The 27,828-nt window shown below is 45.6% G+C and overlaps 1 protein-coding gene across 4 annotated transcripts in view; it reads left to right on the plus strand.

Moving 5' to 3' along the window:
* fbxw7 (F-box and WD repeat domain containing 7) overlaps positions 1-15,595 on the plus strand; it is a 38,136-nt gene extending 22,541 nt beyond the window's left edge. For 3 of the 4 annotated variants that reach the window (XM_037258517.1, XM_037258428.1, XM_037258601.1), the window contains 10 exons: positions 4,054-4,136; positions 4,790-4,931; positions 7,343-7,477; positions 8,485-8,608; positions 8,697-8,833; positions 9,286-9,399; positions 10,529-10,710; positions 11,765-11,990; positions 12,056-12,266; positions 13,112-15,595. In XM_037258517.1, the coding sequence (XP_037114412.1) occupies positions 4,054-4,136; positions 4,790-4,931; positions 7,343-7,477; positions 8,485-8,608; positions 8,697-8,833; positions 9,286-9,399; positions 10,529-10,710; positions 11,765-11,990; positions 12,056-12,266; positions 13,112-13,380 (1,623 nt within the window). In that variant the 3' untranslated portion in view covers positions 13,381-15,595. Of the gene's footprint in view, positions 1-489; positions 1,056-4,053; positions 4,137-4,789; positions 4,932-7,342; positions 7,478-8,484; positions 8,609-8,696; positions 8,834-9,285; positions 9,400-10,528; positions 10,711-11,764; positions 11,991-12,055; positions 12,267-13,111 lie in introns of those variants that run through there. The other variant, XM_037258689.1, reaches the window with a different exon arrangement.
* The last annotated feature ends 12,233 nt before the right edge of the window (positions 15,596-27,828 follow it).

Consider the following 27,828-nt stretch of genomic DNA (forward strand, 5'->3'; position numbering starts at 1 on the left):
CTGCTGCGTTAAGTGGTCAGCGCTGAAAGGCATATATCGGTCCTTTTCAATTGGTGTGCAAATAAGCAGGTGCACCAACTGGACCGAGAGATTAGGACATCCACTTTCTGTCATCTGGACTGCCGCTTGAGCTCATTGTTTTGGTCTTTAGTGGCGTCCTCCGATGCATTTTGGATGTTTGCACGCTCAAATGTTAAATGATGCCGTCCTGACTGAGCAAATATTGGCAAATCAAGTCGTCGTGTCGATTGCCAGTAAAAGCTCAAATTGCTACGCCTACGTCCATTTTGGACAAATGTAGGACGTGGAGTTTTTGAAGTTCCTCACTGCTCTTCCAAAATGATCTTCTCAGCACCTCATTTGAGGAGGAAGGGAAGTGTTTTGAGGGTGCGGTACGTGCATCAGTTGTTTGTGCAACAAGTGTTGGTAGGTTAGGAGATCGTGCTCCAATGAGGCATGCGTGCAAATCCTCGGAGAGGGCGCTGAACGCCGGACTGCACCATTCCTCTCCACTGGGGAGGCGCTAATACGATCCACGCGGAGGAGTCGTCTTTTTGCAGCGTGCGCAGAGAAAGACGAGGACGCACACTCGCTCTCTGCTCCCCCCGCTCGTTGCTTTCCGCTCCTCCTCCCCTCCCGTGATGACTCCCCGCTCGGCGGTGCTCGAGCCTTCAGTCCGCCGTCACCCGCCGGATCGTTGACACGGCTCTCTCGCTTCGTAGCCGGCGTCCGAGTGGAGCTCATCTTCGCTCGTTAACCCCCACGGCGAGTGGAATTCGATGCCATCGCTCGGGGGGGATTGTACTGAAAGCAACGCGAGTGGAGGGGTGACGTGCCCGAGCATGTCCACAGCCGAGGCGACGTCGGATCTACCTGCGAGTCGGCCGCCGGCCTCACGCCGTCACAGCCCCGTCACCGCCCCCGCAGAAACACCGCTGCACTCCAGCCAGCGTCACTGAGCAGGAAGGAAGCGGCCGCCGGCTCCCCCCTAAAAAAAAAAAAAAAAAAGGAGCACCATGGGGTTCTACGGCACTTTGAAGATGATTTTCTACAAAGTGAGTCACCGTGTCGCCTCGCTGTTTTTATGATTATGAGCTTTTTTTTGGTGTTTATGACGCGCCACTCGCGGGTCAGGTTGTGCTCTGTCACTGCGGAGAACGGAGAGTGGCGTGGCGCAGAGCTCCAGCAGCCCAGGGCGGCCTCGACGTTGCCTTTTTTTGTATATTCTCCACGCCGATATGTCCTCCTCACCTCGCCAGTTGGGCACATTGCGGACGGATAGCGGCTTCGGCACTCAAGTGGAGTTTTTTTTTTTTTTTTTAAATGACGAAAATGTGGACGGACTTCACTGATTTGTCGCACCGTGCTTTAGCGACGACACTCGGGGTTCGCAAGCTGTGGTTGGAGGCCCAAAGGCGGACCCATTCGGGAGTTGACACGTTTGCATGTTACTTTGAATTTTTGTGATGAGTTTCTTGGATGAAGACTCATTATCTTTCAAATTACATTTATAGCTTAAAATATCTTCATTGAACATGTTGATGTATACGTAAGCAATATTTTAATATACCGGCACTCCAAATGAGCCAAAACGTTGACAATCAACGGATTTATAATATTAATGAATTATAATGCGAGAATTCCCACGCCTTATGGTTATATTTAATGAAGAGGTCATAAAATAGATGAAAATGGCCTGTGTGTTAATTTAGTAATTACCAACTAAGCTTCACAAAGCTCACAATGTGCCCAACCACTGACAATCATTTGGTTAATCGTTTAAAAGATTTTAAAAAAAAAACCTGAATTTGATTAAATAACCTTCTAAAGTCAGAAACTTGACTTTCTTCAGCCCCACAGTTGCCCTACTTCTTGCTTTGTGTCTAATAGTGCTTTAAAATGCTCTTTGTATTCATACTGTTCTGCTTGAAACCACCACAAAAGGCTATTTTATTTTAATATAATAGCTGACTTGTATAGAAATAGCTGGACACTGAACCACATTGGCTCATTTTGCAGCAGTGGTTGTTTGGCGTGCATGTGATCTGTTGCCTGTCGGAGTCTCACACCGAGGGTACATCTCCCCACTCCCATGACATTAAACGTTTGCCCCCCCAGGCTCGGACCTGGGATAATGGGTCACTGTGTCAGTTTGTTTGAGGTGGAGGAGTATCCTCTGGGATATTTGGTGGCTGGGTTAGGGTTAGGAGGAACATTGCCACTCTGTTGTAATTCAAATCAGCCTTTCATATTGAAATGGCCTGTAATTTGGTTTAACTCACAAAATGATCATTAATTATTATTATTATTTTTAAATATAGCTTTGTATTATGCTTAGTTAAAAAAAGAATGCGATGCAAAGAATTAGCATTTGTTGCTTTCAATCAATGGACGTTGTGCTGCTCCTGGGACACAATATCATACATTCTGTATAATAGACATACTTGGACGTAAAAGCGGGAAAAAGGTAGTACCTTTGGAAACCCACAGGGGGCGCTGTTGAAATCACTGAAAACAGGTTGTCAGCTGCTCTCATTGTAAACCCAATGGGAAAACCCTCACCATGGACACGCCTTGAGCCTTTTAAGTACGCGCACCAGCGCCGCTCGCTACATTGACTTCGTTTTCGACATTCTTAATCCTTCCTCCGCCGTCGCCATGTTTGTTGTCAAAAGGTTACGCCGAATGAATAACGTGCGACTTTAGAGGGGCGTTTCGCATGCGAGCGGGGGAGAAGGAAATCATCAATTGTGCTTTAGATCACAGTCTTAATGTCTTGAGGGGGGTTTGGGTGGCGCCGTTGCATTAGCGTGCTAGTCATGTACACGTGCCTGCCTCTCCTCCCATCAGTCGCTTTTAGCGCCTTGATTCTGTAGTCTGTTTTCAGATACAGAAAAGAATGGGCGCAGTCACTGATAGCCTAGCCTGCATTCTTGGCTTTAGTTTAATGCTTTGGGTTCTAATTAAAACACCAAATGTCCCCCTTGGGACCCGGGCGATGTGGCGGTGGTGGAGGGGGAACACACTGAAACTGGCCAAATTATAGAGACTGACAAAATAAACGGCCAATCTGGAGGAGAGCCGACCGTTATCAAGCCACTGCAGATCCAGACAGTACGACGTCAAGTATGCAGATGCTCTCCGTAGTTACCACACAAGTAGCATCGTGGGACAAATTTAGTGTTTGTAACGGTGCTTGGAGTCCGGATGGTCCAAAACCGCCATGGTGCGCTTCGCTTGTCATCATCTTGCGGCATTTAGCGTTACGCATCAATTGCAGGTGCAAAATAAAGTTAGTTTCACAAACGTTTTGTGTCCAGAGATCCTTAAAGGTAGATTGAAATGTTTTCATGTTACAATAAATCCAGAATTTTTTGAGGCTATTGTACTGACTTTTTTTTTTTAGCAACCTGAAAGCGAGAACACCACACACACATCTCGTGTCAAACAAGCCACATGTTGAATTAATTGAGGAACGAAAGCCGTCCATCCATCCACTTTGTAGACACGATTGGGACCGGGTTCGATGAATGGGTGATCGCTTGCATGTGTGGCTGAGATGGATAAGATCAACGTAAAACACAAGCGTCTTTGTTTGCTCAAATGATTTGGAATATTATCGACTGGAGGCAGCATGGTGTGCTAGCCGTTAGCCTCCTAGCTTGCCAACTGTCAGAGACAACGTGGAGATTATTCTGCCGTCTTATACCTGAATACCTTCAGGATTGTTGATGCTGCTGCTCTTGCTTTGGAGCTCATTAACTTTGTACGCGGCGCATCGGTTGATATATTGATCCACCCCGTTCTTTGGCTCCCCCATTAGCACAAATGTGACGCTAGCAGATTTTAACTTGCCGACTTGCAGACACAATGCTAACGACGTCCGAGGCAGCTCGGGTAAAATAAGGTGGGGAAATAAACATGACCTTTGAACTTTGCTTTGGAGTTGAAAGCAAAAGTATTCGAATAAAAAATGGTCTCCCGTTTGTTTTTTTCCATCCACAAAGGTTTAGCATCTCTAACATCGTCCTCATTTCTTGATTTTGTCCTTAGATGAAGAGAAAGTTGGACCATGGCCCCGAGGTCCGATCTTTCCCTTCAGGAAAAAAGCCCTGCAAAGGTCCCGAGTACCCAAGGTAAAAAAAATCGGAAAAGTGTCACATGCCTTTCACATCATCCGACATCCAAAGAAATGCAATATTTAACAGGCGCTAGTTTTAGTCGTCAAGGCCACGAAAGGAAGCGCATCGGGGATGTTCAAACGGAATGACGCTTTCCCGCCAGCCATCTCTGATGTTACTCATGAATACTTGATGCGCATGTTGCCCCCATTAAAAATACACAGACACGCGCAACGGGCACTTAAGTGTAAACGTGGCCATGTAACCGGCTGTGTATCGGCATCCCGGCTCATTAAATATGAATCGATCATGAAATAGACCCTGGGCTAACCCCCCCCCCACCCCCCTCGGCTCTACTCGCTGGGGATTTCTTTTGCGTCAGTCTTCTCGCGGCGCAAAAGACGGCAGTGGACGACATCAAACGTAAATATTGTGCATTAAAAATGGAAATGAAGACGTTTCTACTTTTTACACTGATCTATACATTCGAAAAGTTGTAAAGTCGTTTAAAAAGGCACATTTTAACCAATAGGTCCATTTTTGTCCTGTATAGAAAATCAATGACTTGATTCCAGGCTCAAAATGGCCGCCGTAGAACAATTAAAATGGGCTATGATGAGCAGTCAAGCTTCTTGGAGTAAAACAGAATTTTCTTTTTATTGTTCCAGCCCAACAGGAATCGTGCCGTGCCCGGCCACGCCCACCACCTTCGGCCACATCCGGGCGGCCAACAGTCAGGGCCAGCAGAGACGGCGCATCACTACCATCCCGCCCCCCTCGGGGCTCCACGAATGGCTCCGGACCTTTCAGGTGGGCACTTTTTTATTTTTCGTATGACTTGAAAGAAAAATCATCATTAATTTAGAGCGACTCCCAAATGTTTCTGATCCAACGTCAACATCCAACTTCAAATAACAGCCGCCGCCTTCATTTTTTTTTTTTCTGTGCTGGAAAAACCCTGGGCTGGAGTAATCATCAATCCCAGTTCGCTCTTACTCTCGCGCCATAATTGTTGTCGTTGCAGCCCCGCCTGCACATCACTGGAAGGCACCGTAGCGTGGAATTGGAATTAGCCCGAGCTGTCGAGAAGGGGGAGGGGGAGGGGGGTAAAAGCAGATGAAGGGACGACATGTTAAGAAGTTGAACAGATGCTATCGTATGTCGAGCGCACCGATAACGGCGGAATTATATTTTGAGCTTGTTATTAACAGGGCCGAGGATAAAATGCTAATCCGGGGATAATTAAGGCAGTCTGTTTGCAGGTTCCGAGAGGCGGATCGGACAGTTACGCTCCACGGCGCCGCCGCGAGTGGAGCGAAAGCTTTTTCCCAGCGATCGGTTAACCGATTGTCTTTGCCCGTCCGTCATATTTATATCGGGGCTTTTTGATAACTAGTTGGAAGCGTGGTAGGGTTTTAATTGACTCTCTTGTCGTCACCGCAAACAAGTTCATGTCTGAGCCGTGACGGATGAGATTTGAAGCCGCTCATCACGCCGTGTGTACGTGCGTGTGAGTTTCTCCAAGACAAGCCCTCGGGCCAGTTTGGCATTTTTTGAACGTGACAGCTTCTTGATTGCACAGGCGGCTCAAAGCCAAACGTACATTCCGTACATTCCGCAGTCACGTCCCGGCCTGTCGGGCTTTTCGGGGGGGAAAAAAGAAAGCGACGATGTCACAACAGAACGGGTCGGACTTCTGCGTCGCTGCCGACGTGAACGAAGCGATAGATGACAACGCTTGTTGAACCCAAAGTGCAAATATGCACTCTGCCAGTCGGCATTTTTTGCGTTGGCTCCCAGCGCGACGTAAAAATCGTCAAATCGCACAAACGGCGTGTTTGGATGGACCAAACCATTTTTAATGTGGGGGGGGGGGGTTCCGTGTCGACTCAAATTGGAAAAAGAGGAAATTAATTCGTGACAACCAGCATTTGTTTCACACTTTGTCTTCTTCAATTGGAGTTGTTAACTTACCACTGTGTGCCAAAAGTGGGATCACAACAGTAATGCGATGAGTAATGATTTTGGACGTTGCCATAGTAACTAAAACATAAAATTCCCTGATGGACACCTTGAACTCTCTTTTTTTATTTTCTCCCCTCACTGTTTTTCACCACACGCCCCACTAGACTCTAAAGTTTGACCACAGAAATGTTTCCAAAAGCTCCACTTTTCTCTATTGCTGGGCCATTTGTGAGATTTGATCCACAGCCTGGTTGAAAATAACAGCCCAGCTCAAGAAGTTCAGACGCATTGGTTAGGGGAGTTCCTCAGAATGTTGAGAAGCTCCATAAATAAACCAAGGACGCCGGTGTGACATAAGCGTTTTGCTGGATGACGGGAGTTGGGGGGGGGGGGGCGAGAACATGCCTTTTGATCAGCTAATGGCGGGAGGCTGAGGAAACACTCGAGAGTGGAAAGCATTGGAGCAAACAAAAATATTTTTGCAAGGAATCCAAAATATTCGACAAAAATAGATTTAAATATGGGGGACGTATAAAAAGGAAATTGTCGAACATGGCGTTGAATGGAAATTTTATTGGGGGTCATTTTTTATTTGAGGAATTCGCTTTTTAGAGCTCACCATTCGTCATACTTGGCCGCTGCTCGTACGTAATCGCCGTCAGTTCTCTTCAGTCAGTTTCCCACTGTTGTGACTCCGGCTTGTGGTGTTCCACTTTGCGTGTTTGCATCCTGAAATAGGCGAGGATGCCCGCAGCTCTTTCCCGCCGTCGCTTCGGAGGGCACGTCGGGAGTTGTTTACTCTTTTAGACACCAAACACAAGGCGGCAGCGTCACGTCCGCAAGGTGCCCTAACGACAAGATTACATAAGCGTGGCCCGACAATACTCTGTTTTGCTTAAACCTGCATCGACATAAGACAAATATCGGATTAAAAAAATATGAGATGAGAATATGGTACGAAGACACCGACCTTCTCTGGGACTGTAAATAGAGGTATTTCCAATGGGAGAATCAATTAAGACATGCTGCAGCGGCACGGGAAATGAAGTGAAACTCACTCGTTTCAAGTCGTGGAAAAAGTAAAGACCTTCCCCTGCACTGCTTTCTTCATGACAGATCTTGACAGAATAATTGCTTCAAAGCCGTTTCCATGGCGACCGTTTCCAAGCCGCTTTTCAATGCAGGAATGTGCGTGAATACTTTGAAAGTATTTTTTAAGTCACATTGGTTTTTTTTTGTTTTTGTTGTTGTTGCAGAGCTGGTCCGGCCCCGAGAAGCTGCTGGCGCTGGACGAGTTGATTGACATCTGCGAACCCACGCAGGTCAAGCATATGATGCAGGTCATCGAGCCGCAGTTCCAACGCGACTTCATCTCCCTGCTGCCCAAAGAGGTGAGGAGAAAATATAATGGACCCTCCAGTTCAATCTGACACCTTTCTCCACGCACACATGTTCTCTTTTAGCTCTTTGTGTCAGACATCAAGCTGTTGAATGGGAACACCTGACATGTCGCTAGCGCTAATCCGACCGCGGCGCGGCCTTGCGTCATTCACGGTGACTCAAAGAGGACTGGAGATGCCTGTTAAACAGGGGAAGTCATTGTATATTTGCTGTACCTGTTATTTAAAGTCCATTTAACGCCAACTCCAGTCTGGTATGGTGGGCTGTGCTTTTATAAAAGGTCACAAAAAAGTTTTGGAAAAATAATTGGGATAAATAAAGAAAGGAAAAAAATGTAAGGATACAAAACAAGGTTTTGACAAAAAAATATCTAGAGAGGAAATTTAAAACAGTATATTACAAAAAATATTGATCGAGAAATACTAGATAAGACAGAAAAGTAATCAAATAAAATACTAAAATATCACGGAAATAGTAGAGTAATACAAAAATCTTTGGAAATAAAAAAAATATATAATTACCATTGGAAACTACAAAATTTGACACAAAAAATAGAAAGAAATGTGTACTGTTTTTAGAAATACCAAATATGAAGCAAAAATCGGAACATTTGACTCATTATAGAAAGTATCAATTTAAAAATACATACATTTTAAAATAAAGGGTGAGGAAAAACAAATGAAATCAGGAAAAATCTGTTGCTGTCACCCAGGCTGCTTTAATCAGTTTTGTGCGTCTTCTAACTCTGCGCTAGCAAATTAGCCTCCAGATCTGTTGACCACATGCTGAATTTGTCACGCAACGGTTAGCTCTGGTGTCCATATTTTTCCACAACTTCCTGCAATGAAGCAATTTTACTCTTCCCGACTGATGAAGCAAATGCGAAAAAAAATGGAATCATTGTCATCATCCTGTTCGTACAGGACATTTATGGCTGGAGGTGCTCTCTGTTCCTCGATTGTGCCTTTCTCACATCTCGCTCTGGCCGTTCCCACAGCTGGCGTTGTACGTGCTGTCGTTCCTGGAGCCCAAGGACCTCCTCCAAGCCGCCCAGACGTGTCGCTACTGGCGCATTCTCGCAGAGGACAACTTGCTTTGGAGGGAAAAATGCCGGGAAGAAGGTGCGTGCTTAATCCTCTGCAGCGACACGTCGCTTTGAAGTCTTTGCGAATGACAAGTCGTCTTTCCCTCTGGCTTGCCCACCAACAGGCATCGATGAGCCTTTGCCTCTCAAGAAGAGGAAAGTCGTCAAGCCCGGCTTCACTCACAGCCCCTGGAAGAGTGCCTACATCAGGCAGCACAGAATAGACACTAACTGGAGGAGAGGGAACCTCAAATCACCCAAGGTAGCTTTTTTGTTTTTTTTTGGCCGCTTTATCTTGATAAGGGGAAATCTTAGAGAAATGAGAATGACTTTTAGGTGAGGAGGCCAAATTTTGACCAAGGTCGATTTTACAGAAAACTAATGGCCCTCAAACACTTCCCTGAGGAGCTCCTTTGGGGGGGGTGAAACTAACTGGACCGCAATTCCTCCAAGGTGGCTTTTTCTTTCAAACAAATAAGATTTAAATCCTGTCGAAAATTAAAGGACCCCGAACTCCTGTTAAGAGCATTTGTCCGTCCGGCCACACTTATTAGGCGCTAACCGGAGGAGACGGGACCCACCTGTCGACTTCAAAGATGACATGTGAGCGGCCACAGCAGGGCAGCTCTGGCTACTGCACCTGCAGCGCTGACTGACATTTTACGCCGGTTTCTCTGATGTTAAAAAAGCAATCGGCCTCTCTCTCATGCTCAGGTGCTGAAAGGTCACGACGACCACGTGATCACCTGCCTCCAATTCTGCGGCAACCGAATCGTCAGCGGCTCTGACGACAACACGCTCAAAGTCTGGTCGGCCATCACGGGGAAGGTACGTTTCGGTTTGTGTCCAGCTGGCAGATCGAACATTCCGCTATCCATTTACACATGTGGACATGATTGTTTGAGAGAAAAACAACAGGATGAGCGCGGACTGAGCCGTCATCCCATGCCAGATGCTCTCGAAAGTCTTTGATACGAACCACAGGACTTGAAATGACTTTCAGACTCGTTTGGTTGTCGGGCAATACTGTGGCACATTACAAAATGGATGCCAATACAGACTTTATTTCAATCGGATGATGTGGCACGTACACCATCAGCGTTGGTATTCCGAGCTGTTGCTAGCGCGGCTCTCGTGGTCGGGCATTGTGCCGCGCCAACAAAAAATGGAGATGGAATGTGAGGAATTTGTTGTGGCAGTGCTTTGAATACCAATCCTCTGAAGTCTTCCTTCTTGCACAGCAAAAATTCGACGCAGTTTCAGTGACGAGCTGCGAATTTGCCCGACTGCTGAAAATGGAGCTCACGTCCGGGCTTCGACGAGAAAGAGAGGGAGCGGAATTAAACCCAGTCGACCATTTGGGCTCAAATTGCCTGTCCGTGCCAATAAAAGTGCCGTGTAAAAGATACATTAGGATTAGCACCATCTGCATGTAGCGCCTTCCACGCGCTCAGCATTCCTTTGCAATCTGTCGGAGTGCCATTAGACACACTTGAAGCCATGACATCAGTTGAAATTGTGTAGCAAACAAAACGGACCTCGGACACGTTCCTGCAGAACACCCCTCAGAATTTGATCTGTTATAGAAAATAAAAAAGAAGTCCAGGAATCCCTCAAATCCCGCTTTTTCATGAAAAATAAACGGGCCCCCAAACGCTGCCCTGAGGAACTCCGCTTGCAGTTTTATATGATCTGATCAAATCACAGACAGGAGAGGGACTTGGCACAGGTCGCTCCCCGCAGTAAATCCCCCACGCATTTTTAATTGAATTAATGGTAGATCCTGGAATACAGGCACACAATGCGGACACACTGCGCAAATCCAATTGATCGGAAGGATTTCTCGTAAGCGCGCTAATCAATTGCTAATCTAGCGCGCCTAATGAGAACGAACGAGGGCCTCGTCAGCCTGTCGAGCCGCAGAAGAAAGCTGATTTGTCTGACTTCCCCCTCGCAGTGTCTGAGGACGTTGGTGGGCCACACGGGCGGCGTGTGGTCGTCGCAAATGCGAGACAACATCATCATCAGCGGCTCCACCGACCGCACGCTCAAGGTCTGGAATGCGGAGACGGGAGAATGTATCCACACCCTCTACGGGCATACCTCAACAGTGCGCTGCATGCATCTGCACGAGAAAAGGTGAGGGCACACACTCTTGATGCTTCTGGCGTGGGGGTCAAAAAAGAAGAAATGGACTTGGGTGGTCCTGGACAAGAAGAATCCGCCTCTTAAAATGTGTCCTGCAGCAAACAAAACAGCATAGCTCGCCCTTGAGTTTTGCTCTTGGCGTAGGTAAAAAGTAAGAGAGTGCCTGCTCAGCACCTTTTATCCAAATGCTAATTCCTTCCTGGCCCTTGCTGCCCTTTCTGGAAAGTTGTCCTCGAGAAAAAAAAGCACGTCAAGTAGTTTTGGACTCATCCTGCTGACGAACCAGCAAACAAATGGCGATTAAAGTAAAAAAGTCGGTGGGAGGAAGTAATGAGCATTCTGCTAATGTCGTTTTCTCGGTTTAATAGCAGCTGCAACCTGACAGACAAAAAAAAGAGCATCTGTGTCTACGTGAGAGTGAGCATGGTGGCCATTAAACAGGCCCTCTTTAACCGAGCCCCCACCCCGCTTACTCCTTCACGCCCCCATTACACCGGGGATCCTCCAAAGTGCTCTTTGCGCCTCGGGGCCCGTCAAGGTTTCGTGTAGCTTTTGACGACCGAGAGTTGAAAAGCAGACCGCGAGTAACGCGCCGGGCCTTTCTTTTTCCAAGCAGCGAGACCTTTTGTAATTATACCGCGGGTTTGCTCCCGCATGGTCATCGGTTGGCCAACTAGTTCCTAGTAAATGGATGGATGGATGAACGTCAACAAATTTGTGTACCAAAAGCACGCTTTGTTTTCCACGTCTCTAAAAATATCCCCTCTGTGAGCTGCAGGGCCTCCGGTGGAGCTTTTTAGATTTTTATTTTATTTTTTTTGGTACATTCAAGTAGAAAGCTGAAGAAAGGGGAGCTTTACAATCCAGCTTTGAATGTTGGTGAAGTTTTGAATAAACGTCAAGGCACGGCAATGTAATTCATTCACTCCCATTGACGGCTATAGATGTCAAAGATCTATTTAACGAGGTTATGTCATTTTATTTCAGATCCCTTCACAGCAATGGTGATTCTAAAGGGAGGGTGTGATGATTTTTGTGTGTCCAGGGTGGTGAGCGGCTCTCGGGACGCCACGCTGCGTGTATGGGACATCGAGACGGGCCAGTGTTTACACGTCCTCATGGGCCACGTGGCGGCCGTGCGCTGCGTCCAGTACGACGGCCGGCGGGTGGTCAGCGGCGCTTACGACTTCATGGTCAAAGTGTGGGACCCCGAGACGGAGACGTGCCTCCACACGCTGCAGGGTCACACCAACCGGGTGTACTCGCTACAGGTGAGCCGCCGCCGCCACGCAAAAATGGGCCGCGAGCAGGAGCCAACGTGTCCATTTCGATCCAGTTCGACGGGATCCACGTGGTGAGCGGCTCGCTGGACACGTCCATCCGAGTGTGGGACGTGGAGACGGGCAACTGCATCCACACGCTGACGGGCCACCAGTCGCTCACCAGCGGCATGGAGCTCAAAGACAACATCCTGGTGTCGGGCAACGCCGACTCCACCGTCAAGATCTGGGACATCAAGACGGGCCAGTGTCTGCAAACGTTGCAAGGTGGCTGTCCACTGATTTTTACTCGGTTAAAGAAACTAGAGCAGAACAATTTTGGAAAATCTTGCACCTTTTAAAAGGTTTCGATAAGATACTTTGGGTGTGATGCATTTTAAAACCGAGCAGTTTTATTTTTTCCAAAATTCCATCCTGTGTTTTGGATTCCACGACAGTTCAATGTCATTTTAAATTGAATTAATCGCTCATCCCGAGTGACATCTCGTTTGTGTAATGATGACAAATGAAGAACACGGCCAGTTTGTTTGTCTGCGTGTGCAAACAAAGCTCTTTGCGTTTCATTTGTGTTTGCGTGAACTCCAACAGTGGCACACGGGAAGTAGCTTCAAAAGCTGCCCTGAAATTTCCCTCATTAGTAAACAATCGGCTGAAACAAAAAAAACACACCAAAAGGGGAGTTGCACCATGGTGGGATGCTGAAAAGACACGCAGGGTTGAGCCTCGGGCGGATGTTTATGTCCGAGATAACGGGGAGGGGCTCTGTAGGTGGTGTAATTAGGTCAGTGAACAATGTCTGCCATTCATTACCTTTAATGACACAATAGGTGGACGAAGCGCAACAGCGCCGTTGATTAACGTGCGCGGCAGCGGCCTTGGAAACAAACCGTGGCTGGATCCCGCTGCCATGGCAACCGTGGCTCTAAACACCCTTTTGTGTTTGCTGTCGCCTCAAATTGATTTCATTAAGATATCGCTTTCAAGCCTCTCGCCGGTTCGGAAGTCAGCGGACGCCGCCATCTTGACCTGAAGCGTGATTGCGACACCCGCGCGAAAGCCTCCACTAAAGCAGACTGAAAAAACATTTGTAAATATGACGTCTTGTCTGGCAGGTCCGCACAAGCACCAGAGCGCCGTCACGTGCCTGCAGTTCAACAAGAACTTTGTGATCACCAGCTCGGACGACGGCACGGTCAAGCTGTGGGACTTGAAGACGGGCGAGTTCATCCGCAACCTGGTGACGCTGGAGAGCGGCGGTAGCGGCGGCGTGGTGTGGCGCATACGGGCCTCCAACACCAAGTTGGTGTGCGCCGTGGGCAGCCGCAACGGCACAGAGGAGACCAAGCTGCTCGTGCTCGACTTTGACGTGGACATGAAGTGAATGCGCGCTTGTTACAGGGGGGGTGGGGGCGGGGAAACAGGAGGCGCCACCCCGATCGCAAGGGCCGATTGTTGCCATGTACAGAGAAGCACCTCCGAGAACCCGAGGAAGATCTCCGTTGGAATTTCAACCCATCCTGTTTCGCTCACTCGTTCCTGTTCTGAACCTCAACGTCATCAACTGTGAATTCAATCCCCCCTCCACCCCCACCTTCCTGTTGCTATCAGCAACGAATTCCAGTATTAGGACACCCTCACCCCTTCTCATTGTTTGTCGGGGAAAAAAACAGGATCACTAGCAACGCAAGTGTTATCAATCAATCTTGTTTTCCAGCCTTCCTTGGCGTTGAGTTGAAAAAACAGGAACAGGTGCCCACCTACCAACCTCCCACAGGAACATCAACGCTGTCCAGTTTTTCCAGAGTGTTTTGGGTCAAGCTTGGTGCTCTGCTCCAGTCTTCGTTGGATTCTGCGGCCCACCAACCACCTATCAAGTCTCCACATATAAAAACAGTAACAGGAACGCCAATGCTGTCCAGAGGCAGACCTCTTTGAGTTTGGAGTTGAAAAAACGGGAACAGGAACGTCATTGCTGTCTGTGATCTGAGTTTTTTCCAGCCCAGCTGGTGCGTTGTTAAAATCTTCCAAATTTAGGAATTCTGCTGGCCCCCTTTCCTTGCCTACCAACCTCACACATACAGGAAAAGGAACAAGAACATGAGTATGTTGCTCCTCAGTCCAGCTGTGTGTGTTCCATCTTCCCGACTTTTCGCCAACTCTTCTTGGTATCAGGAATGTCAATGCTGTCAGGGGTGACGTCTGCTTCCCTCCATGCCCTCTACCGGGCTGGAAAGACAGGAACGAGAACACCAGTGCTGTCCGGATCGTTTCAGTCCAGCCGGGGTGTGTGGAATTCTGCTGAAGCAAGCCCCCACCCTTCGCCCACATCTCAATGGAGGGGAAAACTCAATTCGATTATTCTTGAGTCCATCTGGGGATGCGTTCGGAGGCCACCTATCGCTCCAGGAACAAGAACGGCATCGCTGCTGTTTAATTCAGTCCACCTGGTGGGTGATGTGGCTGCTTTCTTCTGACACAAACATGCTGTCCAGCTGGTGCCATCCGCCATGTCTCCAAGAAAAAAAAAACGGAAAGTCAAAGCTGTCCTCAGTTTTTCAGTCCAGCGGTGGAGCACTTACGAGGCTAGCGTGCACCTCCGACTCCTCGCAAAGACCACCGCCACCTGCCACCTCCCAGCCTGTGGCCAAACTGTACTAATGCTGCTAGATGAATCGGCGGGACGGAAATAGTCACTTTTTTTTTTTTTTTTTTTTGCTGTGACGTTTTAGTCCCAGGCGAAATTCCAAATTGAACACTTGTGTTTTTGAGAGGGGAGAAAAGAAGACAACAAAATAGCAAACATCCTACTTTTTTTTTTTTCTTTTTTTTTTTTGCCTCTGAAACTTGAGCCAAACGTGCCTCTACGAGGCGGAGAGGACGGGTTCGCCTGCCAAGAAAAAAAGAAGGAAGCATGAGTGTTAGCGTGCTAGCGGACAACTTGTGAACACATTCCTCGGGAAAAAACGGCGGGAATGTATTAATGCTGCGTGGACAAAAAAAAAAACACTTTACAGGATTTCAGTGGACAAGAACAAACAAACAAAAAACGTCCTGGCGTGTGATTGGTTGTCGTCCGTAGAGGGCCCGCCCACCTGTAAAGTTTTAAGTGTTACACATGGTGGGCAAGAAAAAAAAAAGGAAAAAAAAGGTGAACCTTGTAGCCAAAACTTCTCTCCAAAAGTCACAAGCTGAACTGTGAAAGTGGTTGTAACACTGTATAGTAAACAAAAACAAACAACAAAACAAAACAATCTTGCTCTTTCTCCTCATTTTTCTCCCGCTGTTTAATTTATGGTCTGGTTTGATGAGCCAGATGTTTTTTTTGCTTTTTTAAAAAGTCTTTTTTTCAGTTCAGTTTGTGTTAAACTGCCTGGCGAAAAAAGACTAGACAGACAGAAAAAAAAACCTTAAAGGGATTTTTGTGATTTGTTTCATTCACCTAGAATTTTATTTTCTTATAACTTAAAGTGCAATAAAATGTGGGTTTATTTTACTTTTTTTTTTCTTTTTTCATTTCAAGCAGAAATCCATTGTCTGTTTTGTTACCTTGTGTGAAGGAATCTTCTATGTTGAATAAAGCAAATTATTTGGGTAAAGTTGTCGTGAAGGGAGTAATTTGATTTGTTTGTGGTTGAGCTCGATTTGAAAAAAAAACCGCTGCTTTACACTTAACGGTTGAAAAGATTTGTAATCGTAACATTTCACTGAAAATGTCACCAAAAAAAAAACACGCTGACCTTCCTGTTGCTGCAGTCTCCCTTTTCCCTCTTTGTGAAATGAAGAATTTTTTTTTTTAAATGCTTTTATTGTGGCTCCTCGGGGTCCATCTCTTCCATTTGTCCTTTTGCGGAGATGATGAATGGACTCATTTCTCGAGGTTATCGGCCATTTATCCAGCTTGCGCTTTTTTATTTTTTCGCCACCTTCATGCTTGATGAACGAGCGAGCGGTTGCCGCCACCAAGGCCGCTTGAGATGGAACCCCCCCCTCCCCTTACCTGCAGCATACGTTGCTATGGTAAACATTGAAAAGTCTTTGTGGATGCCGGCAGCCGGACAGCTACGCTTAATCGCATTTATAACCGTTGTTGCCTGACAAGTGACCGAGTGAACTGAGCTCCCTCAACGGCTGATAAGATGTCATGAAAGTCTAGAGGAAGCCCCGAAGCCAGTAGAACTTGAAATGTAACGACATGAAATGTAATAAGTCAATTTATCATGGGCATAGTAGTAAAAAAAAATCTCAAGGAGTCAAGAAGTCATTAAATAATACACAGTCGGCCATTTTGGTTCAAAGTAACCATTTTGATTGTGTAGTGGCACCCAGAACAATTTACATAATCCCAAATGCTCGTTTTCGTGACATAATTTGTGTAATCTTCATTGAGCTTCGTTGCTATTCCTTATAAAGCTGTCTTTAATTGCTAAGAATCCATGAGAACCAAAATCTCAAGCAATCTTAACGAGCTCTGCAGTGGGAACATCCCGGTTCACGTCCTCCCGTTGCTCACCGTCCTGAAATCTCAATTAGTGCAAAGCCAGCGCATGAAAAGTCCCAGCGGCCCAGCAGCCAAGGCAATTAGTCGCTAAGAAAAAGACCACTTGCACTCCGGCATCATGGCGACACTCTTTGGTCTGATTGGGGGCGGGGGTGACACCCCCAGCCGCCACACCGCCCACACCCGTGGTTGACATGGTGTGTCGGCAAAGGCCTTGATGAGAACGATGCCATTCCTCCCCCACCTTTTGCGTGAGGCTGTTGGACATGACTCACATGATGATGGTGTGTGGCGGGGGGAAAAAGTCTGATCAAAGGCCGTCAAGATGAAACGTGAAGGTTTCAATCTTTTGACACGAGGCGGCAAGAAAATGACATTGCTTGCATCATATCAAAGAAACAGACAAAATATTAGGCACAGATCACTTTCACACTGATTGCAACTGCACTGCATCATAACATTTGGACAATAATGAAAATACAGCCGTGGCTTGACATGCAAGCGACCCGAGCTGTTTCCCGTTGCTCTCATCTTAAGGTTACTAATCATTAAGCAAAAATGGGGAAAAAAAAATACACATTGGGAAACGCCATAGACACTCAGGCTAACAACATAAGATATTGGAACTAACATGAAGACAAATCATGGATTCTTTATCCTCACAACGAATAACAAACTATCATTTGACCCTTAAGGGCTTCCGTAATTATGCCCGTTGAGCCAAACCATTCTTGCTTTTCACCAATCTTGGCTTGATTTTAATTCCAAATTTTAGAAACAGTTCTCAGGATAATTCAGACAACTCTGGAGCACCCTAACGACTTCAATCCCTTTTTTTTTTTTCTTCCTCGTAGTTGGCGCTTTCTAAAAAGGGCCACCAACCCTCCTCAGGGAGAGAAGTTGATGCGTCACGGTGGAGATGCTGCTTTGCTTTCAACACTCCGCGCATGCGTACGTATGTTTCAGTATGTGTGTGTGTGCGGAAGGAAGACTTGAGGATGAGTGGGGTGTGTGCAAGCCATCCATATTGCATGAGGGAGAATCCTCATTAATCAAAGAGCCACAAAAGCAGCTCGTTATGTTAATTGGATGCTTGTTTTCTAATGAAATGCTCTTCTCTCTCTGATAAAGTCTCAAGTAACCGTGTGAGAGAATGCACGTTTTGATCTTCTTTTTTTTTTATCGTGTATTCATCATGTTTTTATTATCTTTGGTATGTTTTAGTCAGCGTTTTTTGTCCTGCCTTTATTATCTTTTTAAGCCTAACATTGATCATTTTCAGTGTATTTTTTAAATTATCCGCTCAATACAATTTATTTTTGTATCATCAGTGTTTTCATCACAATGCATTTTGTTTTATCTCAATTTTTATCACCCTCATATAATATATAACATAATTGTAAAGCATAAAGTTTGCGCTCTTTTTGCTGTGCCCGCTTTGACCACCATAAGGCAGTAGTGTAATATAATCCCGCAGACACCAACGAAGAAGAATAGACTTCCTCAACATTCTATGACAAATTGAAGATGACCTCCTCCATGCTCAGGTACGTGCATGTTATCTATAAATACAGAATATAAAGTTGCAGATTGTTGAACAACATCCAAAATACCATGCACTTATCTTATTTGCAATTGAGACTTTTAAATCCTCCCAAATGTCATTATCTCAACACTTTCCTACTGAAATATGAATGAAAAGATCAATTGAATTTTTTTTTCTCGTGTTATTGGTTAGCTATGAGGCAACAAAGAATGTCTGCGAGATGCTTTAATGCAAAGTGACTGGCTGCAACATCAAAGTAGCCAGATGAACAATCAGTTTGGTTGCATGGTGCAGCTCTGCTAGAAAATCAAGCAGCACCACTGTCATGTGATGTCATGAAAGGCAAAGCAGGCTGCGACCTGTCTTGGCTGAGACAGATGTTCCCTGGCTCTTGTTAGGTGAGCTCGTTAGCGCCATCGGCTTTCTGCGACAGGTTTCTGTTTGCTAGACTGGTAGCTTGATGAAAGGTCATATTGGAGCACTGACTGATGTCGCCGATATTGAAATACATTTCCGATTAATCGGACAATTAATTAAATTTCATGGATATTGTTGATTTGACTGTATTATTTGAATCTAGTCTTTTTTATTAGGATGTATTTCACATTTATTGTACTTAGTCTACGTACTTATGCCAAATGACCAACATTGGGCCTCTGTGCCGGATTTACGCCGATCATAAAAATAAAATTATTTGTCTGAGTCAACTCACAGACTTCTAACAATCTGTCTTCAGTTAATAGCCAAACCAGTGTTCAAATCATGTTCGTACAAAATGACTCCAATTGCCAAATAGTTATTAATCCAACTAATTAAAACAACATCTTATGTTTGTAAAACTAACTACACAACCTAAAAGTAATGAATGATGAGAAACTCCCCAGGGGGAAAGCATCAAAGGCATCTGGTTTTGAAATGTGCAAGTGAGTGTCTGTCATGTCCAGCCTTCACGCAGCCGTCGACGCTGCTATCAGCATCGTTCACTCTCTCTTACCTCCAGTCAAGTGATTGAAATGCAGCCAGCGTGTTGCCGGCCGGCCGGCCGGCTGGCTGGCTGGAAGGAGGTGCAGAAGAAAAGAAGCGCTGCCAGTTGACATCCCACTCGCGTTCGTTTGTCACCTCTCATGCACCTTTTCTTTCATTCGCTTTCCACTGCGTGGGGGGCGGACGACGTGACATCTCCACGCATTTTTGGACAAAAGTAGACATTTTTGGTCAGAACTTTGTTTAAAGTCACAGAACATGTGCTCGAATAATCAGAATGTGTGCGGCCCCAATAAAACTTAATTATAGGATTTTTTTTCCAATTTAATAATTTTTAATTAAATGTTTATTTTGTAGGTTTTTTTTCATTTTAATATTAATTATTTTACTTTATTTTATAGAGGAAGGCTGAGGAAAAGTGGACAAAGCACCAGTGTGACTATTAAGAGACTCGGAAACTTTTTTTGCCTTCTTCTTATGATACAATACAGCGTGTCGGTGTTTGTGTGTGCTCAAATACGTGTGTTATCGTAGCGTAGTTTGATTTATCCGCCTTGCCGTCGCTGTCATCTTCATTTCACGCAGACAACAGCGAGCCGAGACGCGAACACAAACAAAACGTGGCCCGCAGGCTTCATCAACAACATCAAAACATGTCCGCCGTGAATGAATCATCCGTTTGATTCATTGGGCCCAATTAATTCCGCGGTTCGTCAGCGACGCAGGGCACGGTCGGCAGATCGCCCATGTGTGAGGACGAGACAATCGGCACCATCGTAAAATCATCCTGGATTTCCACGGGCCATGTTTGAAGTCACTTTGCAAAGAGAATTCAATTAAAGTCAAATTAAACTGAGATCAAGTCAAATTATTCATGCGAGTCATCAGCAAAATGTTTTCATGTGCGTGCTTTTTACATTGGCATCCACTTGGTAAAATTGATTATTAGCATCCAGCAACAAAATGTGGCTTCAGTCTTGAATCTAGCAAAAAAAAAGTAGTTTTTCTCAAGGTCTCCATAATGTTTTTCATGTTGTATTAGCAGTCGTCGTTAAGCTAGCTCCGCTGTCCACCATGACGCTAATGATCTCCCGCCGTTGTTTTCCCGCCCCGATTCGGGTGGCGTGTTTACAATTTAATGCCGCTCATCAAATTCTCCTCCCGCACAAGAAGCCCCACGGCTACGTTGTAGCTTTAGCGCCGGGCGGCTAACAGTCCCATTAGCAGGCAGGTGAGATGAATGAGTTCCCCCCGCCATGAGGCTGCCGTTGTCGCGGGGCCTTAAATCAATGGCGGCTGGCAGGCGTGGAAACAAAGCGCCTGCCAGCCGACGTGCCTTCGGAGACGCCCGCCGCCGCTTTCACCTCGTAGCGCCTTTTAATATTTTATCAGCGACTCTTTGCTGAGAAAATGTTGCTACTATTGTGTAGAGGTGGAGCACACTGTTACTCGAGGTTTTTATTATTTGTAATCATAACCGTATAGTGTAAAAACGTGCGCCAAAAATAAGCATTTTTTTTGAATAATTAAGTGAAAACAAGTTGGGTCAAATGAATAAATCACAAAATAACCCAGTTTTGGGTCGGTTTGTACAAGCAACCATTTTCGGGGGGTTCTATTGAAAAAACCTCCCGTCTGCCTTCTCCATCCATCCATGCATCCTTCCATCTGTATTTTCCAAGTGGTTGGGAACATAATCGGCGAACGGCTCACATCACATAATGGTGGCGGATCGCCCGCCGTCTGTCGTCTGGCCGTCCGAGTGTCGGCGACTCTCGCGGCGCGCCAATCTGTAATGACAGGTCGGCTTCCGCACCAGCGCCGTCGTGTTCCGTTTGTCGCCATTAAGGCCGGATGTGATTTCCATGCGGCACCTTGCTTGACATTTGCACACATGCGAAGCCATTAGTGGACAGTCTGAGTACAAAACACCTTTCAGGAGTCCGTCATTCACAGCCCACACGCACCTTTTATGGAATCCCTCCATGGAGAAAAAATACTTTTGGCATCTACCACAGTGCATCCTTTTTATCAGACTTATTTTTGGCCTTTAGATAAACAACCCATCCAACAGCAAGTTATCCGTATCATCTTGACATGGCAGTTGCCATCCATCCATCCATCCATCCATCCATCCATCCATCCATCCATCCATCATCCATCCATCCATGCATCATTCCATCCATCCATCCATCATTCCACCATCCATCATTCCACCATCCATCCACCCACCCAATTCCATCCACCCAATTCCATCCACCCAATTCCATCCATCCGTCCATCCATCCATCCATCCGTCCGTCCGTCCGTCCGTCCGTCCGTCCGTCCGTCCATGCATCCATCCATCCATCCATCCATCCATCCATCCATGCATCATTCCATCCATCCATCATTCCACCATCCATCATTCCACCATCCATCCACCCACCCAATTACATCCACCCAATTACATCCACCCAATTCCATCCACCCAATTCCATCCATCCGTCCGTCCATCCATCCATCCATCCATCCGTCCGTCCGTCCGTCCGTCCGTCCGTCCGTCCGTCCGTCCATGCATCCATCCATCCATCCATCCATCCATCCATCCATCCATCCATCCATCCATCCATCCATCCATCCATCCATCCATCCATCCATGCATCATTCCATCCATCCATCCATCATTCCACCATCCATCATTCCACCATCCATCCACCCACCCAATTACATCCACCCAATTCCATCCACCCAATTCCATCCATCCGTCCGTCCATCCATCCATCCATCCGTCCGTCCGTCCGTCCGTCCGTCCATGCATCCATCCATCCATCCATCCATCCATCCATCCATCCATCCATCCATCCATCGACGCGTGACTTCATTAGCCGACTAATCCGCTTCAGTTGAAGATTAGACAAGCAAAGTATCCGGGTGCTAATGGGACCTCATGGTTGCCCGCCCTGTGTTTATGTTGCTGTCTCACTTTCCCCCCAATCCCCAAAGAGATGTCTTACTTAATACGCATTCCAATCGATGCTTGGTTCCCGCGTGGTGGCTTCTCTGCTGACATGCTGTGTCTGCCTCTTTGCTGCACTTGTTACAGAGCCAAGCGCTTGGACGTCTTTCTAGCCTCGAATGAAGAGCTTTCAGCCATAGAGTTAAGTGGACGGCGTCAATAGAAGTCAAACTTGTATAGCTGGAAAAAAAGTTTCAGGCGCCAGGCGGGTTTGTTTTGCCTTTAAATGCAAACCGACGCAAGGACAAAACGTTGTCAGTCAAAGGCCGTTTCATGAGTACTTGCTATTCCCGACCGATCCTTGGCGCAGCGTCAACACATTGCTGAGAAGACCGTGAATAGACGTCGGGTTTTTTTTTTTTACTCGGGACTTTCCATATAAAAAGGTGTTTTTGCATCGAATGAATGCGAGATCGGACTATTTGTCAAGTCGTTCAATTAGCGTGTATAACGTGTCGCTGTGTACGGGTATGTGTCAATAGGGGTTGTGGGAAGTACAAATACGTGACTGTTCTTGAGTGGGCTTTTCAGTCTACTTGTACTTGAGTCTTTATTTTGCTCACATCTTTTGACTTTTATTACTTACATTTGAAAACAGACGTCAGACGTGACGTAAAAGCAGATAAAGTTGACAGTCTGCCTGATGTTTCTTGCTAATAGCTTCCGTTCTTTTCATACTTTGTGCCAATTCTGTAGCAAAATAATATTTACATATAAATGAGGTGGCGATACATTTCTCCTATTTGCTAAATTTGTGCTCAGGCCAGAACCATGTCTAATACGAAAATATGTCTCTTTGGTGCCATCTGGTGGCATATTGTTGCAGGTTTCACTTCATCCGGCCATAGCCTTATCTAATATAAAAAAACTGCTTTGCTGCCATCTTGTGGCCGTTATGGGCAATTACTAAGCAAAAGTAAATATGTAAATATGTGGGACTGAACTTCAAGATTTATTTTTGCCTTATTACGTTTGCATTGAAATACATTTCAGAGTTTGTTTTAAATTTTATTTAAAAGTTTTTCATCAAAGGTGTCATGACTGATATCGGTACTTGTGAGTCAGTGCAAGTGACTCTTATTTACCTCGCCACTCTCCAATGTAATCGTCTTTGCTTTGCACCCCAGCGTGAAATGACTTTTGGCTATTGAGTCCACCCCCCCCCCCCCCCTCACACACACACAAAACCTGCCCTACTTTCCGTTCCCATCAATGGCTGGCCACCTAATTGTTGTCGGCAAGGGGCCTGAGATTGACACGGCATCGGCGGCCCCTCTGGTTGTTAATCATATTTGTGGCATGACGTGGAGAGAGACGTGAGAGTCCTTCACGTGACATTTGGTGGCATTTAACAGACGCAATGCGAGGAAGTCAGCAAAGGTTGCCACGTGCAAGAGGTTTTGGATCTCTACAGGTGGAAAATCTTCTTTTATACATTCGATGTGTGTGGAAACCGCAAGAGAAGACAATTTGTAGTCTCTAAGCATCATGCAGCAGGCGTTATAAGTACAGAACAGTAAGTTGGACTCTTGAGTGCAATTAAGGAAGGTTCTTCTTTGTCTCCATAGGAGGCTGCTGTGGGTGTTTTCTTGACAAAGGTTTGTACATTAGGGCGTACACACACATACACACACTTTGTGAGGCGGTCCAACTCCTCGGTGTCGTTCCGCTTAATTAATGTTGTACCATCTGTCTGTCTCCTGAGGAAGAAGACCTCCAGCTGCTTTCTTTCATTTCACCTGCGTGAACGTGTGTGTGTGTGTACTTGTGTGTGTTGCTGTGTATTGATGCGAATGACTCGGGCGACATGTTTACGAGCATGTTGTCCGATTAAAACACTTACATGTAAAGGTCGTATGTCCTAAATGTCAAATCAACTTAATCTATATTGTCATCAAATATTGTATATAGTATTTAGCACTCACTCTAGCCTTTTTTTTTTTTTTTAACCAAAATTTGTAAGTCTTAAATTTGAACTCTTATTTGCTGAGTCATCTTGTATGCATGCAAAGATTCTTCAGCGCTATTGATCACGGAAACGAGTGATTAACGAGACAAATGAAACATTCTGCCCCCACTTGAAATATGGACGTGAAATAAGAAGAAGTCTCGCGCTGCTATGATTTAAAATGCATAGTAAATAGCTCATAATGTCAAATATGCTGACCTCATTGAAATGATCCTTCTTTAAAGTTGTTCTGGATCTAGAAATCGATATAATAAATGTTTGCCGCCCTGTTTCGAAGGATTTTATGCTAAAAATTAAATCGTAAGAAGTTGAATATTTGTTGGATTCTAATTCATGGGAAAATATAAAGTATAATTTGAGTGTGAAATTTGTGTTTACATGCCGACCCGATTCCATTTTCTGACATCAAAATTGTTTTGATTAAACTGAATTGTACTTCACCCCTTGTGTCGAGAAATATCGAATCGTATTTAACAAGAGAGGGCCAAGGGTTGACCCTTGTGGGACTCCACATCACCTCTATTGGAAATTAGAAGAATAGAAAATAGTTATTAATTCCGTGCAATTTTAAGGACAATTTGTCATCGTTTTGGGGATTTTTATTTTGGTATCGGTGCTTGGTATCGGTATCACTTAGGAGTCATACAAAAGTGGTATCAAACATCTCTCAGAAATAAGACTTAATAAAACTGATTTATTTCGTTACATTCTCTTGTATTATGTTGCGTCATTATTGTTGCAGTTATTTCTCTAACGTAACAGTGCCTTGAGTGCCATTCATAATCGATAAAGTAGCGCCGGAAGCACTACTTTGAGTTCAAGTAGCCTTGTTACTGCCGCTGCTGTTTACGGCGCCTTCTGCTTCGGTCCATCGGGCTTTCGGCACGCCGCCGTCAAACAAATCACGTCGTGTCTCTTCTCACTCGCAGCTCCTTTTATTGTTTGTCCATCACTCTGATAGGCAGGAGCGACCTTGAAGCCTCACATATTCGCCAAGGACAGCGAGCCAGCCGGGAGAGATAGATAGCAAAAACCACCGTCACGCTATGTCGGATGACGTCTGTTCGGCTCCATTTCTATGCACACGTTAATTTACTTTTTTTCTTATCCTCCTGTATAGAACAAAAGTATTGGGACTTGCATTGTGATCTCATCTGCAGCGGTCAATGAATAAATGGTGATGGAAGATTAGCGGCCGCCTCGGAAGGTCAGCGCAGAGTGCAAGCACGACCAGTGAGCATTAACCTTGAGAGAGAATGCAAACGTGTCAACCGAAAGCCCTTTTTCAAACATTCCGACTGATAACATTCAAACCTATCGCGTTTCCCCAAACGTCTTCTGCTCGAGACTCAAATGAGGAATTTGGTGTGGGAATGTGGCCGAACGACAAAGAAGTTTTAATCGTCCAATTAATTAAAACAAAAAGTCAAATGTGTAAAATAATTTCTTTTTTTGGTCCCTTAACACTTATACTTTTGAGTGCTCAACAAAAAACTAGTTTCAACATCCGAAAGTCTCGTTTAGCTTGTTTGGAAATTTTTGAGCCAGATAAAAGGAGGTCTAAGTTGTGGCGCAGGTAGTGTCACATGATTTTGGTGAATTTGGCACAGGCAGAAAAGTTCTGCGCTCTGACGATATACGTGGTGGATGTCATAGTATTTCGGTGCTGTACTTTAAATCCATCTACAAAGTACTAGCCTCATCCTAGCTAGCGCTAAGCTAGTTTGTCTCTCAGGTCTCTCAAGTTTGAAAACTGTCGTTGTCTGTTGCTAGCTAGTTAGCCGGCCAACTATTCCCAGAACGGTCTTGCGTTACCATGGAGACACACAATGGACAGTGTTATAGAAATAACATGTTGTCTGTCCCTCCTTGTGTATACACACGCTAATACAGTTGTGTTCATGGTTTTATTTGTATTATTTACAACTTGAGGGCAAACGATTCGACTTCCATAAACGGGGGCAGCCTCACATTGGAATTGCTTCAAGTTTAATGGTCCACCAAACAGTGCAATGAGAGAGGAGGCAGGGAGATGAACTGAGTGACAATGGCACGCAAGCACTTATGCTGAATATATGCATCCATTTTTTTTTTTTTTGTACCCGTGTGGCTTCTTCTCAACTGCTTCTCATTTCCACACTCGACTTGTTCCTCCTTTATTGACTGCAGGTCGGCGGCGCAAGCGGCGGAGAAGTCGTGCATGTCATCCAAATCCTTCAGAGCGGCCGAGGCGACGTGCAAAGTGAGTGACGGCACCGGTACGAGTCAGCAGTATGTTTGTTTGACGCCGCTGCGTATAAAAATACATATTTACGATTTAGGGGAATGAACTAGCCGATGTCGGGAATGGACAAACTTGTTTCTGATGTGAATGGGCAAATGGAACTTTGTGTCGTGTGTATGTGAATGGGAAAATGTTTACATTAAGCAAGGCCAGTTTAATTTCGTACACACACCTAAAAGCATCTTAGAAACATTCAAAGGGAAAGCCAAAAAAAATAGCTCTCGAAGAATTATAAAATTAATTTGTTCTATAAATGCCAGATGTTAGTTTTCATTTTTTTTTTAAAAAAGCATTTTTATTCTATTGTTATTTTAAATGTCTTTTTAATTTTAGGAATTTCGTTTTTGTTAGCTATAGCGATCTCAGACAGATGGATGTTTCCGTGTGTCGTGGTTGGCGTGAGCGCGTCCGGTGAAGGATGAGCCGAGTGGCAGCTCACACTTTTGATTTCCCGCAGGCGCAGTGGAATTCCAAATGTGTGGGGGGGTTTTTTTTCTTCCCCATCCTTATCCTGTCACCTCCATTTTCATACTGGTGCCAGCTGGGGTGGGCTGCCTTGTGTTTTGCTGACATGCAAGCGCTTGGCTTGTTATTTAGCCAAGAAGGTGATGCCGGCTGACCTTGGCCTCACTTTAAATTTTCACTGCGGAATGAAAAGCGGGCCTAGCGACACCTCTGATGTTTGAGCATGTGACACAACACAAAATCATTTTTAGTGTTGTAAAATGTGGCAACATGTCACGCCGCAAATCCATCATGCAAATCTCTTTTGGGGGCCGTAAGCACTTCCACCATAATTCTATGAACTCCCTCTCAGTGTTTATCATTTCCAACCTGGAGACTTAACTTTCAGAACAAAAGTTTGCAAGTTCTTTGGACGATATCGAGAGAGCGTCGCGTAACAATTTCAAGCGGCGGCGGCGGCAGTCGTGTGTTTAGCTGCAACTTGTAATTGCTTTGGGACGAGCTCTAATGCTTCCTGTGGAGGTGGGAGCTTTTCTGCCGCTCGGCTAAGAAGCCAAGAAGACGGATAAGCTGAAGGGGCGGGATGGACACAGAGTGAGTGCCTGCTCTATTTCACACTGATATAGACCACTGAATTGGCTGTGTGTGTGTGTGTTGTGTGCTTAAATGAACATGTGGAAGAAATGGATAACAAATAGAAACAATCACTGCAAAGCAACGCCGCGACGTAATCACATCTTCCTAAATCGTCTATTATTAAATCCATGCTATGAGCTCATTTGCATAATTCTTTTGCACTCATCACGTCTTAATAAAACGTCTTATGACAGTGAACCCGTTGTCGCCCCGAGGCGCTGTCTTGACATCATTGGCCAACTTTGCAACTAAGTGAATTAGCATAGTCAGCAGACAACAAGGTAATTCCGCACGGCGTAAAAATAGACCTGGCCCTCCGCGTCTCCTCGCTCACCTCTCACAATGTGTTGGCGTCAGCGCCACGCACCTGCCGAGGCCACGCTGTTGGTGTGTGTGCCACGTTCATTGTGTTATGCACACTGAAGGTCACAAAGAATGTCGGATCTTCT

The sequence above is a fragment of the Syngnathus acus genome, chromosome 1 (assembly GCF_901709675.1).
Source record: "Syngnathus acus chromosome 1, fSynAcu1.2, whole genome shotgun sequence".
Taxonomy (NCBI): Eukaryota; Metazoa; Chordata; class Actinopteri; order Syngnathiformes; family Syngnathidae; genus Syngnathus; species Syngnathus acus.